Source organism: Heloderma suspectum, chromosome 11 (genome assembly GCF_057233095.1).
Source record: "Heloderma suspectum isolate Gila_16-S chromosome 11, 16-S_ref, whole genome shotgun sequence".
Taxonomy (NCBI): Eukaryota; Metazoa; Chordata; class Lepidosauria; order Squamata; family Helodermatidae; genus Heloderma; species Heloderma suspectum.
The window spans coordinates 21,192,833-21,211,152 of record NC_139468.1 but is presented as its reverse complement, the minus strand read 5'-3'; the positions used below and the strand labels follow the sequence as shown (position 1 = coordinate 21,211,152).

General features: G+C 43.8%; 1 protein-coding gene across 1 annotated transcript in view; it reads right to left on the bottom strand.

The window, feature by feature from the left end:
- The window catches only part of SEMA6D (semaphorin 6D), a 103,750-nt gene that overhangs the window by 24,933 nt on the left and 60,497 nt on the right, over positions 1-18,320 (bottom strand). The window contains exons 2-11 of the mRNA XM_084817107.1: positions 16,320-16,493; positions 15,827-15,938; positions 14,129-14,189; positions 13,962-14,024; positions 13,283-13,384; positions 12,364-12,454; positions 10,945-11,064; positions 7,139-7,227; positions 3,898-4,115; positions 3,654-3,785 (exon numbers count right to left, since the gene is read on the bottom strand). Of these exons, the coding sequence (XP_084673233.1) occupies positions 3,654-3,785; positions 3,898-4,115; positions 7,139-7,227; positions 10,945-11,064; positions 12,364-12,454; positions 13,283-13,384; positions 13,962-14,024; positions 14,129-14,189; positions 15,827-15,938; positions 16,320-16,437 (1,106 nt within the window). The 5' untranslated portion in view covers positions 16,438-16,493. The remainder of the gene's footprint in view (positions 1-3,653; positions 3,786-3,897; positions 4,116-7,138; positions 7,228-10,944; positions 11,065-12,363; positions 12,455-13,282; positions 13,385-13,961; positions 14,025-14,128; positions 14,190-15,826; positions 15,939-16,319; positions 16,494-18,320) is intronic.

The following is an 18,320-nucleotide window of genomic DNA, read 5'->3' as shown; positions in this document are numbered from 1 at the left end:
TTTAGGGTAAAAACAGCTCCATGAATCAAGTAGCTTAGATAAGTGACATCCATGTGGGGATTCTAAATGAAGCAGAAAACAAGAGCCCTAATCAGGTGTTAACTAAAGTAGTAAATGCAGCATGTGAGGGGGGAGTGGGCCACACCAAGTAGCCCCTCCCCCAATGTCACATCCACCTCCATATGTACAGCAGATGGCCCTTTAGATGTACAGTTATATGTGCAGAGGCTTCTATGGGACTTGGAGCCACAACAGTGCAGGGCTCCAAATCATGTGAAGGCCTCCACGGACAGCCTCCCGTGGCCTCCCACATGCCTGAGAACGGAGCAACTCAGTGCATGCAGTGTCAGGGGCAGGGCTACTCACCATGGCCCTGCTCACGTTTTGCATTTACTACTTTAGTTAATGCCTGAAGGAGACTAAGACGGAATCTCAAACTACAACTAGAAGAGTACAGAATAGACATGGTGTTGTTGTCGTTCAGTCGTGTCCGACTCTTCGTGACCCCATGGACCATAGCATGCCAGGCCTTCCTGTCCTGCGCTCTCTCCCGGAGCGTGCTCAAGTTCATATTCATTGCATCTGTGATGCTATCTAGCCATCTCATCCTCTGCCGTCCCTTTCTCCTTTTGCCTTCAGTCTTTCCCAGCATCAGGGTCTTTTCCAGGGAGTTTTCTCTTCGCATTAGGTGGCCAAAATATTGGAGCTTCAGCTTCATTATCTGTCCTTCCAATGAGCACTCAGGGTTGATTTCCTTGAGGATGGACTGATTTGACCTCCTTGCAGTCCAGGGCACTCGTAAGAGTCTTCTCCAGCACCACAGTTCGAAAGCATAGACATGGTGACTGATCTTAAATTTTGTCTAAATTGGTTGAAGGCCATACTTGATGACAGTTTTCATTCTTTAACAGAGCCTACATCTTTTATGAAATACTTTGGCTCTAAGGTTATTTTAAATTCCTGTTCTCTTATACTTTGACGTGTAAATACCATTGAAGTGTAAATATTATTTGTAACAACAACAACAGCAGCAACATATAGAACGCAAGCATTGCCTTCCTGGATCAGACTAAGGGTCCTTCTGTCTCCAACACTGGCCACCCAGATGCCTCTGGGAAATTCACAAGCAGAACAAGTCAAGCCAAAGGCCATAATTAAATATAACCACATCAAAATACAGATTAACATAGAACGTTCCCCTTTTCTTACACAAACCTGGTCAAAAAACGCTCCATTGCTTTGACTTCAGAAGCAAAGGGACTAAAATGTGCCACTTTGGGGTCACAAGAAGATTCAAATAGTGTAATAAAAACACAGTTAACTGTAACTGATGGTTCAGCAATTTTTCCAAAAATCTCAGGAGGCCACTTCTTTCCGACATCTGTATGGGAAGTGCAATGTAATAATGCTAAGTGCAATATAATGTCATTTGATAAATCCTCACTGACTCCTGCTCCAGAAATGCATAGATGTCAAGGCTAGGGATGTCAGAGAAATCTGGAACAGATTCAAATGAGTTCGGATTTTTATGAATCAGATCCACTGATTCCGCAGCAGACCGGCTTTTTCTGAGTTGTGCGGATCCCATGGGCTTGCGGACTGCTTTTTAACTTTCTGGAATTGTACACAAATTTAGTCATACAAACATATGAAGAAAGAAATCATTGACCAAATGCACATTTCTCCCCATAGGCTAAAGCATGAAAATATGGATTTGGGGGAGGGGCTTGTGCATTTTTCACTTTTTTTCACTTTTGGGGAGATTTGCACATCTGCATCAACTAATGCACACTGGGACATTTGCGCACGTCTGCAAGTGCCTATTAGCGCAGATACAAATTAGCGCAAGCAGAACGACATTCTCCTGCAAAAAGTCTGATTCCGTCAATGAGCGGATGCCAGAATGAAAGACGCCTGACATCTGGGAAACACAGGTGGAACAGATTTAACTAGACAAGGCCCACAGCTCAGGGTTCTAGGTTCAGTCCATCCCATCTTCAGTTAAAGGATTTCAGGCAGCAGCACTAAGAAAAACTGGGAGAGTCACTCTCAATCAGAGGGGACAATGCTGAACTAGATGGCCCAACGGCATGACTCGCTATAAGGTAGTTCCATAATTGTATTCATAACTTTATTTTTGCAGGCACCCTTTCAAAACATGATGGAGGCACTGATGGGAATTGCAGCTCCAAAAAAACAGCAGAGAGAGAGAGAGAGAGAGAGAGAGAGAAAGTCTTGCTTGCTTGCTTGCCTGCCTCCCTCCCTGCCTCTCTTTCTTTCTTTCTTTCTTTCTTTCTTTCTTTCTCTCTCTCTCTCTCTCTCTTTCTTTCTCCTTCCTTCCTTCCTTCCTTCCTTCCTTCTTTCCTGTCTGTCTGTCCCTTCCTTCCTTCCTTCCTTCCTTCCTTCCTGTCCTTTCTTTCTTTCCTGTGCTTGCTTGCTTGCTTGCTTGCTTTCTTTCTTTCTTTCTTTCTTTCTTTCTTTCTTTCTTTCTTTCTTTCTTTCCTGTCTGTCCTTCCTTCCTTCCTTCCTTCCTTCCTTCCTTCCTTCCTTCCTGTCTGTCTTTCTTTCTCCTTCCTTCCTTCCTTCCTTCCTTCCTTCTTTCCTGTCTGTCTGTCTGTCCCTTCCTTCCTTCCTTCCTTCCTTCCTTCCTTCCTTCCTTCCTGTCCTTTCTTTCTTTCTTTCTTTCTTTCTTTCTTTCTTTCTTTCCTGTGCTTGCTTGCTTGCTTGCTTGCTTGCTTTCTTTCTTTCTTTCTTTCTTTCTTTCTTTCCTGTCCGTCCGTCCTTCCTTCCTTCCTTCCTTCCTTCCTTCCTTTCTTTCTTTCTTTCTTTCTTTCTTTCTTTCTTTCTTTCCTGTCTGTCCATCCTTTCTTCCTTTCTTTCTACCATAGACCTTTTCCTCACTCTTCAACCCCAAAGGGTTTGCAGAGCAGCTCAGAAATCAAAAGGTTAAAACAGCCTTCCTGAACCTGGTGCCCTCCAGATGGTATGGGACTATAACCCCTGTCATCCATATCCAGCATGGTCATGGGCTGAAACAACAATTAAAAACACCAGTACCCTAATTGGAACACATAAATTAAATAAAGTAAAACCGGAGTCAGAGAAACCATTTGTTAAAACAGCATCTCAAAAAAAACCCTGGGTAAATAATTAAAAGTATTTACCTGAAGCAGAAAAGATAACAGATAAGCCTCTTTGGGAGGGGCATTCCAAAGCTGGTGGCCAACACTGCAAAGGCCCTATCTTGGGTCAGGCACCACCAGTCTCATCTTTGTTGGCTGGGGGACCATAAAAGGTCCTCCGAGGAATATTTCAATATCTAGACAATTTCACTTTAATAAAAGTTAGGAAAAACTCCTAAGGCCCTCAGTCAAACCCAGGCCTTGCTGATGGGGGATTCAAGGGTCCTCCATGTTTTGCTACCAGTGACTTAGAAGCTTACCTAGCTTTGTATCTGTACCCTTGACAAATTATTCAGTTGACCCATTTGCCATGTGCAAGGGGCAGTGGAAAACAACAACCTAACAAAAAATGTTCCCAGTCGGAGGCGCACTGACTGGCCAACATGTCATTATAGTGATTCCAAAGCAGCTACACAGATGAGGCCAAAGCAACTGAGTTTTGACTACGAATCTCTTCTTTTTTCTTTTTACCTTGGCCTTGGTACTTTTTCTTCAGGTACAGCAGTCCAAACAGAGTCTGCCGTTTTTTGTTCTTTAAATCTTCCTTTGAAGACTTTCTCAATGTCATCCATGCTAAAGGCGCACACCGCTGAGCCGGGGATGCTGTAAAAGACACAGAGAAGTTGCAAGACGCCAGGCGACAAAGCAGCGCCAGACAGAATGTCGGCAGTGAACCAGAGAACGGCTTTTTGATGTTCAGTAGCTCGTCTCTCACCTGTTAAGCTGTGTAGTGAAGACGCCAACAACGGTAGGGACTCCGCTGATTTCTATTATGTCTGTGATCGACTGCAGCACATCAAAGTAGAAAAACGAATCCCCAGGAACGGAACAGTTGAGACGCGCCTTCAGGAAAGACGTCCAGTGCTTCTCCAGCACCCTCTGGGAGCCGCCCATGTCGTTTTTGCATATGCGGGCCACGCGGGAGTACACAGCCTGTATGGGGAAGAAAAGAAAAAGCAAGATGAATGGCTAATCTGCTAGGAAAACAGCAGCAGATTTAAAAATAAATAAGTTGTCACTTGGCCAATAAGAAAGCAGCTGTTTGTAGACCTCCTACACCAAGTCCATACAGCAGGGGTCCCCAAACCTTTTGGAGCCGTGGGCACATTTGGGAATGTGAGAAACTGCTGTGGGCACCAGCACAAAATGCCTAATTAGTGGACCCCTGTTTTGGTGTCTACCTGTTGTGTCTATGCAGCTTAGGCTGTGTCTTATTCAGCAAAAACCTTTGTTTTGTGTCTATTGGACACCACCATGACTCTTTAATAATGCATTGTTTAATTTGGCTAATTGCTGGGGCTGCAATACAACGAATGCTTCTTTTAACATACGTTTTGGCAATGTCCAGTACTTGCTTCTTTTTACGGGGTGGTTATTACACAGCTAAACTTTGAACTGGAACCGTCTTGAATATGTATACGTTCTTTTAAATTATTTACCTGCTTCATGGAAATTAACAAATGGTCAGTGTAAATGGATTCTCTGCACCCTCGACAGCTGAAAGAATGATATTACAACATTGGAAGGATGAACACTCACCTCCTATAATGCAATGAATTGAGGACCTTACAACGCTTTCAATATTTGAATGGGTGGTATACAGATGCCACCTTCACATGGATACTTATTTGGATTTTTGGTCCACTTTTGTTGATGCCCTTGTATAATTGCTAGAAAGTTATATGCATTTCATACAAATCCATGTATGGATATTAAAAAATGGATAGAATAATAATAATAATAATAATAATAATAATAATTGTTGGATGCCTGCAGGCACCACATTGGGGACCCCTGTCACAGAGAAACACTTTGAGGGGTGGAGATTGGTCCTTGGACCCAACACTGCTTACCCTATTCTCAGAATTTTCCTTTAAGAAAAAAGTGTTTCTGAGCAGGGTTTGTATTCTTATATACAGATCTCAGGTCTCCATTTGACACTGGATGTTCATTGGAATACAAATGCAGATCCTTAAGCTGTTTGACAATTGTTAGCACTGCACCCCAGTTTTACTCCCTTAAGTCCACAAACGTGAATGAGACTAAGGGCTAAACTACACGCTGCTGTATGTAGTGTTATACTACACCACTATATGTAGTGTGTAGCTGATCTCACATGTGGGGGCTAAAGAAATAAATAAAATCTCCATCAGTGCCCACTGAGTTTTCTTTCGTTAGCCCCGACATGGTGGTGGGTGGGTGGGTGTGGATCTAGCAGGGGAAGTGGCTGGATGGGAAGGTTTAACCACCCCTACCTGCATGCGGTGGTTCACCTATACTAAAGTAAAAAGAAGAAGTTAGGATCAGCTGTGCGCTATGCCTTCAATGTAGCAGCTTGTTTAGCCCGGGGTAGGCAACCTTTTTGGGCCCACGGGCACATTTGGCTATTTGAGAGGCTTTCCTGGGCGCCACCGCAAAATGGGCGTGCTGTAGATGAAAGCATCGGCCTGCAGCAGCTTCATTTCCTAAGGACGTCACTGAGCCCCACGGCCCTGAGGCATTAATGGGAAAAGAAGATGACCGCAGCTACAGGCCCTCACTTTGCTTTGAAGTGATCCCAGTTGCCAGTAAGAAATGGTTTGTTTAAAATAAAAATAAGAAGTTGGGGAGGGCAGGGAACTTCAGTGGTGCCAAGGGGGTAGGCAAGGGTGCACTGGTGCTAACGGATTCCACCTTGCCCCCCCCCCCCCGGTGTAGTCCCCTTAAATGCAAGTGACTAGATGCTCCAGAATCTGGATGAGCTTGGTAGGGCAAATGGTGTGTGTGTGTGTGTGTGTGTGTGTGTGTGAGAGAGAGAGAGAGAGAATTGGAGGACATGTGTGGTACAGGTTTACTGCTTGGGGGCAGCCCTGCTAGAATGGAGCCCTTATAGCAGGGACGTTGAACCTCTTTCACCCCTTGGAGAAGCTCTTGGGGGTTGCATTTGGGGGGTGGGACCAAAGGCAAAAGGATTGGGTCCCCAAATACTAGCATATATTAGCTTGAAGCTTTTCCTGCCACTAACTAAGCCCTAAAACCATTTAGAATGAGGAAAAAACCGCGCCAAAGTTCGGAAGCCACCAAATGATAGGTGGTCAAAGGAAAGGGGTGTGGCCCTCTGGAGAACCCCACACTGTGGCTCCAAGAGGGCTGGATCTGGCCCCCAGGCCTGCGATTCTGCACTTCTGCCATATAGTTCAAGGCTGAGCATATTTTTTTTTACTAAAACAAGCAAATTCTGCACCATTGATAGAGCAGCTCAGGAGAAAAGGCATAAAAAGGGAAGTCCCCTTTATTCTTTTTAAAAGTGCTGAAGCACATTATATAAATAGCCACAGGTTCCCGCCTGCACGATTCCCATCTATGGTAGCCGCTTTTCATCCGTGTGTTCTGTCTTAACTGGGTTTGAGGATCTGGCTGATAGTATATTGCTGTTCTCAAGAAAGTTAAATGCAAGATATACAAGCATGAGGCAGGAGGAGGCAGCCACCTCTGCAGAGAAATTTTGGATGCCGTTAAGCACTGCACAGGGCGAGTCAGAGAAATCTGACCACATGGGATGCAATCCTCCAGTCCTCCCATGCAAGCCCTACTAAAATAAACAGCAGATTCACTTTAAAGAAGATTTCAAAGGGGAACTATCAAAGGGATTGTGCTCCATGTTAATCCATGTGTGCGTGTTTGTGTCCCCTTTGGAGTTTCAGCTTTAGGCACCATAATGTTTTGGGCTGAACCTCTTGACAGGTGAAGTCCTGCTCTTGACAACAAGGCAGTGAAACTGGGAAAAACAACAACCCCACATTCCGCAACCTCCTCCAGCAATTAGAAGTACGAAAATATCAGCATATTTTTCTTAAACCAGCCCTTGCTGAAAGGAAACGAGGTTAGGCACTCCAGAGCAAGCATATTTTTAGTCCTCTACAAATCACCCCGAGACTTCGTAGCTTATTATAACAAACAGCTGTATTTACTCTTACCTTGCCTAAATTATTATGTTCCACAGCAATCTCTCGAAAGAAGAAATAAACAAAGTTCCCGTACTCAGTGGCATGAAGAAAGTGGGGCTCTGAAAGATGCAAGGAAGAGGAGATGAAGTATTTTGCTCATAGAGGGTAAATATATTATAAATAAAATAATGTTGCACTGCTACATCAGAGTTAACAGCCCACAGCACCATGTTAGCGAGTAGTCTCATAGCATCTGTGGATACAGCATTGCTGAAGTTAAGCAGGCATCAAGCTGGTCATACTCCTGGACGGGAGACCACTTGGAGCCCCATGTGCAAACAGGATATCTATAAAATAAATCCACTGTTCCTGTTCAGAGGGGTTAAGAAAATACTGCATTCACATAAATGGAACACAAGCTACATCAGCCATGGATGTCCTCTTGAGAGTCACCAGCAGGGTAAAAACATGTCCAAACATGCTCAGTATTGGGGGAAATCTATGTATCTGATCTTTGCTAGTCAAAGGTCGTATCTAATGTTAGTGCTGCTTAGACTTATTGAAATTAATGGGCAGGGCCGGTCCTAACATTAGGCAGAGTGAGGCAACTGCCTCAGGCAGCAAATTCTTGGCAGCAACAGTGGCAACATCCCACTGGTTCCTCCTGGACTCCCCGGCTGTTCCCCGCTGTTTGAGGACAGAGCTGTTTATGCCACACAACCTGCCCTGGGCCCCTTAAACTAGCTTGCTGCCTCAGGTGTGGTGGTGGTGGACACTATCACAGTGCCAGTGTTAAAGTAAGATTCAGCAGTCAGTCTAGTCAGCTTCTGTACATGTACGGGGGGAGGGTGCCAGCTTGTCCTTTGCCTTAGGCAGCAAAATGTCTTGGGCTGGGGCTTAAGTTAGACTAACATTGGATACCATGTCTTAAGATCTTTGGGAGAGGGCCTTCTTTCAAGACTGCTGCCTTCAGAGGCGTGTTTGGTGGTGATCTCAGAGCAAGCTTTCTTGATGGCCACTCCCGGGATGTGGAACTCCTTGCTCAGGTAGGCTAGGTTGGCTCCCTCTCTGCTGTCCTTCCATGGGCAGGTGAAGACCCTTTAATTCAAGCAGGCCTTTAGCATGGAAGCAGGCCTGTTGGGTTGGATGCTGTTTTATTCAGTTATTTATGTGTTTTAAATTGTGTTTGGATGCTCTTGTTTTACTATTGTTTTAATCAAGTTTTATTTATGATTGCAAACCACCCTGAGCACCATTTTTCTTGGTAGAAAGTCAGGGTACAAATCAGTCAAATAAATTAATTAATAATAATTATTATTTTATTTATTTATTTCATTTCTATAAGCCAAAGCTCTCTGAGTGGTTCACAAAAGTTAAAGCCACAAAGTACAACATAAACAATATAAAATATGAAAGCTTAAAACTACAATAGAAAAGTACAACTGGAATAAAACCTAGCAGCAACGCAGATATTTTATTTATTTATTTATTTCATTACATTTATTAATTGCCCATCTGGTGGTCACCCAGCCACTCTGGGCAATGTACAAAGTATACAATAAAAAAGTTTGAAACAATAAAATTCTACAATAAAAACATTTTCTAAAATACCCTAACCCACCCCAAATGCCTGCCTGAACAACCACGTTTTTAATGCACGGTGGAAGCTCATTAAAGATACAGATTTAAAACAGCAGAGCTAAAGTGCTGGGAAAATAAAAAAGTCTTCATCTGGCACTGAACAGAGTACAATGTAGGTGCCAGGCGAACCTCTCTATGGAGCTCATTCCACAGCCAGGGTGCCATAACAGAAAAGGCCCTTTTCCTGGTAGCCACCCACCTCATAAGAACATACGAAGAGCCATGCTGGATCAGACCAAGGGTCCATTTAGTCCAGCATTCTGTTCGCACAGTGGCCAACCAGCTGTTGACCAGGAACTTGCAAGCAGGGCATGAGTGCAACAGCACCCTTTCACCCATGTTCCCCAGCACTTGGTGTACATGGGCTCACTGCCTCTGGTACTGGAGGGAGCACACAGCCATCAGGACTAGTAGCCATTGATAGCCTTTTCCTCCAGGAATTCGTCCAAACCCCCTTTAAAGCCATCCAAATCAGTGGCCATCCCTACACCTTGAGGTAGTGAAATCCATAGTTTAACTATGTGCTGTGTGAAGAACTACTTCCTTTAATCTGTCCTGTATCTCCCACCAATTAGCTTCATAGGATGACCCCAGATTCTAGTATTTTGAGAGAAGGAGAAAAATGTCTCCCTATCCACATTCTCCACACCATGCATCATTTTCTACATCTCTATCGTGTCTCCCCTTACCCTCCTTTTTTCCAACCTAAACAATCTCAGCTGTTGTAACCTTCTCTCACAGGGGAGATGCTCCAGCTCATTTCCTTTGTCAGGGGATCCTGGAGAAGGACCCCTGAAGATGACCTTTGGGTCCAGGCAGGTACATATGGGAGGAAGCGATCCATCAGAGAACCTGCCCCCAAGCCATTTAGGGCTTTGAATGTATGGGGCTGCCCTGTTTTGGACCAGCTGAATTTTCCAGACCATTTTCAAAGGCAGCCCCATATATAACACATTGTAGTAATCCGAACGAAAGGTTATCAGAGCATGGATAACTGTAGCTAGGCTATCTTTGTTCAGATAAGGCATAATTGGTATACCAGCTTACGCTAATAATACAACCCACTGGATACAAACCAAAGTGCAAGAATTACATGAAGACATCTCAGAACAGTAGGACCAGTCTGTTCCATGTGCCTTTCACAAGATGCCCTTTTGTAGCATGCTACTGCAGTACCACAATGTGTATCTTTAGGTTACAGCTGGAACAGTCTTTACTGACGTTACAAACAGGCAACTGTTGAAGTTACTACGCTGATATGAATGCCAAAAGGCTTTGCTGTAGTTACATGCAGACTAAAAGTGAACTTTCAGTATTCAAGGCACTTTAGGACATCCATGAAGTCAAGCTTCAGTGAATGTGTAGGCTTTTAATGTCAGCTAATGGACTGTAAAATGGCCTCAGAGGAATTGTATTACAGCTTGGGCCTTTGTTACTACAGCTTCATTCATTAAACTATTTGATTGGGGAGAGGTGGAAAAGTTTCATTCTTGGGCCAAACCTTTTGCTGAATGAAGACAAAGAAGGGAGTTCTGGGCTTTGGGTTGCGGGCCACAGTGTAGTAGCTACACTGAAAGAAAATACATGCTCACAACCACAAAGCTTGCACTTAAATGTATACTGGAGCCAATGAACCAGGACATTGACGGGAGGGGAAAGTGGGCAGAGACCCTCTTTCATTACACACGGAGCCATCTAAAAACTGTTCTTGCTGGAGAAAAAGGCATTAAATTAGTTTATGTCATTTTTAAATATAATAAATACTTCTACAGCAATCCTATACATTTCTATTCAGAAGTAAGTCCCACTGAGTTCCATGGGACTTTCCCCCTGGTAAGCTCGTATAGGATTGCAGCCAAATTCATAGAGGATGAGGCTATCAATGGCTACTAGTCCTGATGGCTATATGTTACATCCAGTATCAGAGGCAGTCTGCTTATGTATAGCGGTTGCTGGGGAATATGGATGGGACAGTGCTGCATTGTCTGAGAAACAATGAGCTAAAGAGTCAAATGTTTAGAAAGCCTACTCACCAGCAAAAAAGACTGTGGCCAGGAAATTGAACTGCAACTATCTAATTTGTAATGATGGGGTTATGGGAAAGGGACAATACCCCTCAGCCTAACCCATACCCACATTCACACAAGTTCCAGTAACACTGCAAGTAGCTATTAATAGTATTTTACTAAAAGTACCTTTTATCCACTTGGAATCATACTTTATTGTTCTTAGAGCTGACCCGTCCCCCATGCTTCGGTAAATTACTGCATCGCTTGCCAGGAAATCTGCGACAGTTGCAGAATACAGTTTGCCATCTAGAACAGTAGCACATATGGGGACATTAAGAATCAATATTGTGTAGAATTCTGAGTAGTCTCTCACATTGTTGCCTCGTTGTCATATCCTCCCTCCCAAACATTCCTCCACCACAAGGATGACCAGCTTCTGCATTCTGGGCACCACAAGGTGATGCAGACAACAGTCCAGGGGCCAGAACAATCCAGCTCCTTCACAGATGGTCAGGCTCTGTGCAAAAGTCAGTGTCACCCAGCAGTAATGGCTTCCCAGGTAGGAAGTACATGTGCTTGGATGCTATGAGGTCATCAGCTGGGTGTATGTGTGTTCTGAGGAAGATCCCAAAAGATCTCCCCAAGATCTGCATCAGCATAGGCCCTTTGCCTTTCCAAAGCAGGCATGAAAAGCAACACGGAAAGATTTGTACGAAACACGTACAGAAAGTCATTGCTTTTTCTTACAGTGTTCAGTCAATTGATCGGTTAGATGAATCCATTAAAGGAGCAATCCTACAGTCCCTAGGTGAGTGTCCGCAGGAACATAGGATTATTTGGTGCCCCCCTTCTGAGGTCAGAGACAATACTCCAACCTCAGAGGGGGGAGTTGGAGATCCGTCCCTCTTCCCTGCCCTTCGCAGCTGGCATAGAAAGAACTGCACTGGCTGCCCTCTGGAAAAGCGACCTCAGAGGAAAAAGAAAGGGGGTGTTCTGGTGGACAGGGAGGGGAGGAGACCAGAGAGTCCAGGATATGAGTTATCCTGAGCCCCTTCCAGCTTCCTTTCCTCCCCCTCCAAAGCACCCTCCCTAGACAGCCCGTCGAGTGAAAAAGTCTGTCTAGCAAAATCTGCAGGGCAGGAGGATGGGGAGGTGAAGATTGCCTCTGCTGTTCCTCCCACCCTGCATTGGATGATCGAATGCCTCCGAGTTTGGGGGCTTCCCATCACCGACGGTGCAATTTAGGGATTGTGCCCTAAAAGTAGTAGTAGTGGTAACAATGTTATTGTTAAGCTAAAAGCAATAACAAAAATGGCAATAACATTCAGGGCTCTGGGAAAAAAATGCTTTGGGGTCCAGAACTGTTCCAGTGGAAGGGAGGGGTTGCCTTCTGGCCATGCTCTAACATAATTCGTTTATAACACAGCTTCTAATTCCTCAAAAGGTGCATTAGACTTTAACTTTTTTTTTTTTTTTTTTACTCTGCAGCGGCACATTGATGTGGTCAGTTTCCTTGATGTGATACAGCTTTCCTGAAAATCTCCCTTCCCTCTGCACCTTCTGTATCATTTATCATCACGATTCATTAGAAAAAAATGTTCTTACCAGCAAAGAGGGCAACATTGGTTTGTCTGGCATCGAATGGGCATCTTGCCAAGCCACTAATTTCTTCGCCGTCATACTCCAAGGTATTCAGCTGGAGAAGGAAAATAAACAGTTTGGTGGTGTCACTTCAAGCTCTGCAGGCGAGTGTGATGGAGGCGCAATGCTGCTTTGCATACCCCATCATTCAGACTGTCAGACTTGATCTAATCATCCATGTCATGCTCCAAGAACTGTTCCTAAAGGAGCTGTGCAAAGGAGGCCAGCTTTTACTTTCACAAGGCTACAGCCCATGATGGCTATATGCTACCTCCAGATTCAGATGTCTCTGAATTACCAACACTGGGCAGCCACAGTGAGAAATGGCAATTGTGCCCATGCTGTACTGGTGAGCTTCCCAAGAGCATCTGGTTGGCCACTGTGGGAAAAAGGCCGCTGGACCAGTTAAGCCTTTGATATGGCCCAGCAGGACTGTTCTTATTGGAGTCTCTGTAAGGCTGTGACAACAATCGATGGATGGGAACACTTAGGGCCTTGATTTAGCTGCCGTCACACACAACTAGGCATGGGAAACAAATAACAGTTGGCCCCAGTTGCTGATGTGCTTCCCAGTTCACATGTCCATTCAATTCATTGGGGCTCAGATGACAATTGCTCATAAAAGCAAAGCAGTACAGTGTAGTGATTAGAGTGCTGGACTAGGACCTGGGAGCTCTAGGTTCAAATCCCTGCTCAGCCATGACGCTCACTGGGTGGCTTTGGGCCAGTTAATATCTCTCAGCCTAACGTACCTCACGAGATTGTTGTGAGGGTAAAGGGGGAGGGGAGAGAGCCATGTGATGCACACCCACTTTGGCAATGTGCAGAGAAGACAGTTTATGCACAAGGCTCTCTCTTATTGAATCGGGGCACTGAACCTTACCCGATAGTAACGGCACATGGGGTTAAACGCATTCGTTCCACAGACAAAGACCATCTCGTCATTCCTGGGGACAAAGACTTTAATAAAATTATGGCATTCATCCTAAAAAATGAAGAAAAATAGAGACAATGGGTTACACTCACAAATATAATGTAGAAAATCAAGATGACAAAATATCAACGATATGAGAGACAAACTAAAGAGGAAGAAAAAGGAAGAACAAAGTCCTGACACTTATTATTCCATTATATTACAAATAACCCCACTCTTTCTATAAATCTGCTTCCCCCTAATTTTAGGACCACAACTCCCAGCTTTCCCGGCCATTTGCCATGCAGGCTGGGGCTGATGGGAGTTGAAGTCCAAAACATCTGGAAGGTGCCAGGTTGGGAAAGGCTGCTATAAACCTATTCAAATGTGATTCATTAGGATTTCTTATAAAATAAGGTTAATTTGAACTTTTTTTTGGCCTATGGTCCTCCATCTAAAAAACCATTTGGAAATGGAAGGAGCAGCATTTCCCTCCACAATTAGCTGAAATACAAATTCTTGTATAAACAAATCAAGTAATTCATGATAAGTTCCAAACTGGTGTCAAGCACAACATTTTTAAGATAACAATGGTTTAAAATCTTTTTTCTGTTTCTTCCTTTCCTTTTTTTAAAAGGGACAAACCTACTTTGTGTTTTCCCTTCATGGCACAGTTCTCTCTGTCCTGTTGCTTTGACCGCCACGTTAATTTCTGTTCCAATAAACCAAAGAAACAAGAATATTCAATCTTTAACCAATAATAATTATTTTTAAAATAAAAAGTCAAATTGTTTTTTTTTTTAAATATCTGCTTACCTTGCTTAGAGCAACTTCTCCCTTTGGAACTTCATTCAAATTTACAGTGTAAACTTGATCCCTATAAAAGAACAAGGGAATAAGACACATCAAGAACCCTCACTCACTGGCTATGTCTGGATGATCATATGTTGGCTTAACAAAAGTGCGCAGACACTTTTAGCTATGCACATGGCCCCTTTACACCACTGAGCAAACAAACCAGGAAATTTCCCATTTGCTATAGTTTCCTGTTTCATCTGAAGCAGGAAACCATGGTTAATGACTTTGGAATAAGCCAGGATATAAAACCATGATATGAATTGTCTTAATATCCTGGCTTGTTGAGAAGCCATTAACCATAGTTTTCTGATTCAGACAAAATAGGAAACTATGTTTCATTAAAGAGTTCCTGGTTTGGTCATTCCTGCTACGAAAGGAAAAAAAGAAGGGGATGTGTGTCCATGACCATTTTGGCTTATCAAGCTGAGATATGATGGGCTATACCAGCCCACTGAAATGGAAAATCCAAATGCCTGTTTCCCAATTTGCTGACCTTAATGGCACCAAAAGTTCGCTAACTGAGGTGACCATCTGATGGTAGAGCCCCCTCTCTTGCCACCCTACCTCTGCCTCGTCCCGTCACAGCAGGCCCATAGCTAGAAATGTTGTGGAGAATAAACGCAGAACAGCTAAAACAGCCTGATTTTATTTTTCACTTATTTGTATTACATATTAATAGAATAAAAACTTAAAATTTAAACTATCACAAAAATAAGGGCCCAGTGCTTCTCAGTTTTCCCTTGTTAGCCTTTGCATTCATTGGCCAGAATGCCGGAAGGCAGGATCAAGTTTACTTCTGATAGAATCCTGCCTGCGTGTGACTGCCTTATGTCTCCATATATTCAAGGCCCGGAGACTTTCAAAACTGAAAATTGATGAAAGGGCCAGGAATATACCTGAGGGGGTCAGGCCCCTCCCCACAAACAGACCCATAAAACCTTCTTATGTAGTACAGCTGTATTTTACTATGCTGGGAAGGGAGATCTATTAGTACCAGCAGCAGATGGTGCTCAATAGGGCTGGTGGGGGGGAGGGCAGGGCAGATACTCAATATTCTCCTGAGAATGTCAGAAGAGGGAAAGAGATGATCATGCGTGGCGATTGGCAACTGTATGCTGTGCACTGGAGCAAATGTACCTGGTTGTGGGGGGGTTTCTCTGCCACAAATGGCACACATGTCTTGAATGTAAATGGGTGGGGGAGAGGCAGAGGGTTGCTGACCTATTTGCCCCCAAATATAGAGCCACCCCTGGTACTAACGGCACCCGTTCATGAGAGTCAGGTTGCAGGGTTTCCAGTTCCAGCAGGCACTTACAGTTGTTTTACCCAAATTGAGAAGTCAGTGTCTCCTACAAGTGTCTTCGCATCCTCCTCACAGGCTTCTTGGAGGCAACTGGCTGCCCACTGTCGGAAACAGGATGCTAGACAAGATGGAGCTTTGTTCTGACCCAGCAGGGCTTGTCTTACATAAGATACTTTGCCCCTCCCCTCCTCTTCTGCGTCCTGATCCCTCTCTTCCAATTCTATTTCTTGATCCCATTCTATGGATATTTTTTAAGCAAGGTGCACAGATTAAATGCAAAACCAAGGGGATAGAATGGGGAGGGGGAAGAAGAAGAGAATTTTAATTTAATCAACTGACTGCAGGAAAATTACCTGCCAGCAATATAAAGTGTGTCTCGAATTTTCAACATCAGTTGAAAGTCCAGCCTGTGTTGGGATTCATTGCCTGAAGGGCGTCCTCTAAATACTGGATATTGCCTTGAATCTGCAAGTAAAAACGGGTTACGCCATCACTCAGGATTATAGAGCTAAAGAATCAATAGGCAGCATTGATTAGCTGTATATACTGGGAGTAGAAGGGTTTAAACTAAATTCCTTGCGTAATGTCTTGAATGTAAATGAATAAAAGATGGCCAGCATCAGCAAAAGCACTTAAAGCAAAACCAATCCCCAAACAATCTGAACTTATTGCAGCCTTTCTTACTGCTTTTTTTTTTAATTAAAAAAATAATAATGATGAAGTTGTCTATTTAAAGTGAAAAGGCGAGTAGATAAACCTGGTGAATTTCAGAAGGAACCATCGCTTTTGCTCAACAACAAAAATAAATGGCAATTAAACGGTATGTTTTGTTCGCCGGTTACTCACAGTGGTAGTCGACAACATTAATCGGGTCGTCGTCTTCAGGAAAGCTGACGGCACGGCACCGGCAGACGGTCAATAGCACCGCACAAGCAAAGAGCAGCAAAACCCTCATGGCTGACATGCGTGGAGGCTGTGTGGGTGGATGGGGGACAAACCACTTCTGGCAATTTGATTTACCTGCGGGAGAGTAACGACAACAACACACACAGGTTGATTCTATTGCAATGTCTCAGGCCGGTGAGTGACTCCCTAATGCACATTTTATGCCAGCAAAGACTGAGTAAATGATGTTGCATGAAAGGTTCCTTTGTGTTTGTCGACAGAAAAACTGCTAGGTGACAGCCCTGATTAAAACTTTTCTACGACATATTGATGCTCACTAATTTTTGTGCTAAAATTACAAGTGGGTTTCTTTTCTGGAGCTAGCTGACGAATGTCACCCTGGCTGAATCACAAGGATTGCAAACAGAACAGGCAGCTTTGCTGACTTGGCAGGAAGATAGTTAACGTTGGGATTAGAATATTAATTAAACTGCAATCTCTTTTCCTTTTCCAACTAATTGCCACATGGTCCCCAATAAAGCCTTTGCCTGTAAATTAACCAAAGCTCCTTTACAAAATTGAGGACACATCCATCCAATCCATGTAAACTCCAAGCCAACCTTTTACTGTTACCTTGAAGGCTGACTCTTGGTTCGCGTAAGCCCTGTGTATTTTGAATATTATCTGAAGGCTTAGTACCCCAACTCTCCATTCACTAGGCTAGGGTATGCAACCTGATGTCCACCAGATGTTTTGGACTACAACTCCCAGCCAGTATGGCCAATAGTCAGGGATTATGAGGGGCTGATCTAGTCTATGGTCTTCAACTGGAGGAATTATGATCCACAACTGGGTAGCATCCCAACCAGTGGTGGCTCCGATTTTGGTGGGGCTGTGCATCCATTCTGGGTTTCAACCAGAACCAGCCAGAACTCTAAAGGAAGTATCCAAGGTGCTGAAGCCTATCCCCAAAATAGGTTTAGCACCATGGATAGCTCCTTTAGAGTTCTGGCTGGTTATGACTGAAACCCGGAATGGATTCACAGCCCCACCAAAATCAGAGCCATCAGCCTTCACTGATCCCAACTTAAAGTGCGGTGCATTGATGGCATCACCATAATCTCCTTTTAAAAAAATTGCTTTTAAGAAAGGAGGGGAGAGAGAGAGAGAGAGAGAGAGAGAGATGAGATGAGATGAGATGAGATGAGATGAGAAGAAGGTGGCAGGGGAAGGCAGAGAGAGAATGTGTGTGTTTGTGTGTGTGAGAGTGAGAATGAGATGGACATATAGGGGCTGTTTGCACAACATGACAGCCTGCCATGGGTTATTTAACCCATGGTGAGGCTGCACTGCGTGTGGCTACCATTTTGAATATGCTTGGGGGTTGTTGTGTTGTGTGAACCCAGCAAGTGTGGGTTAAACTAAACAACCATCACATAACCCATGGTCTGTTTTACGGTTCACAGGACATACTCACTGGGTTCACATGACATGACAACACCTGAGCGGGCACCGTGGCTCGCTGCAAGTTAAATAATTCACAATAAGCCATGGCGTTTCGTCCAGAACTGGTCATACAGTAAGAAATTAAACGTGGTTACTACATTACAGATTGGATCCTGGTTCTGAAAAGACTGAAGGCTACTAATTTCATAGTCCATGCTCATTGCAAGTTATACATTACAAGTTCAACCAAAGTTTGTTACTTGGAATATTTAAGGAGATGCTCACTCTTTCCTTATATTTCCACCCAAAAGACATTTGAGAACAAACACCTTTCAACAATGAAGGGACTGATCATTTCCAGCTAATTAAGTTCTCTAAGGGCTCAGGAAAACACTCATTACATACACGTTTTGGGATTATGGAACTGCACACCAAAGGACTTTGACTTCCTAAAGAGAGGCTGAGATGCAAGGTGATATCCTTTGTTTGTTTATGCATATACAACCATTCAAAGAG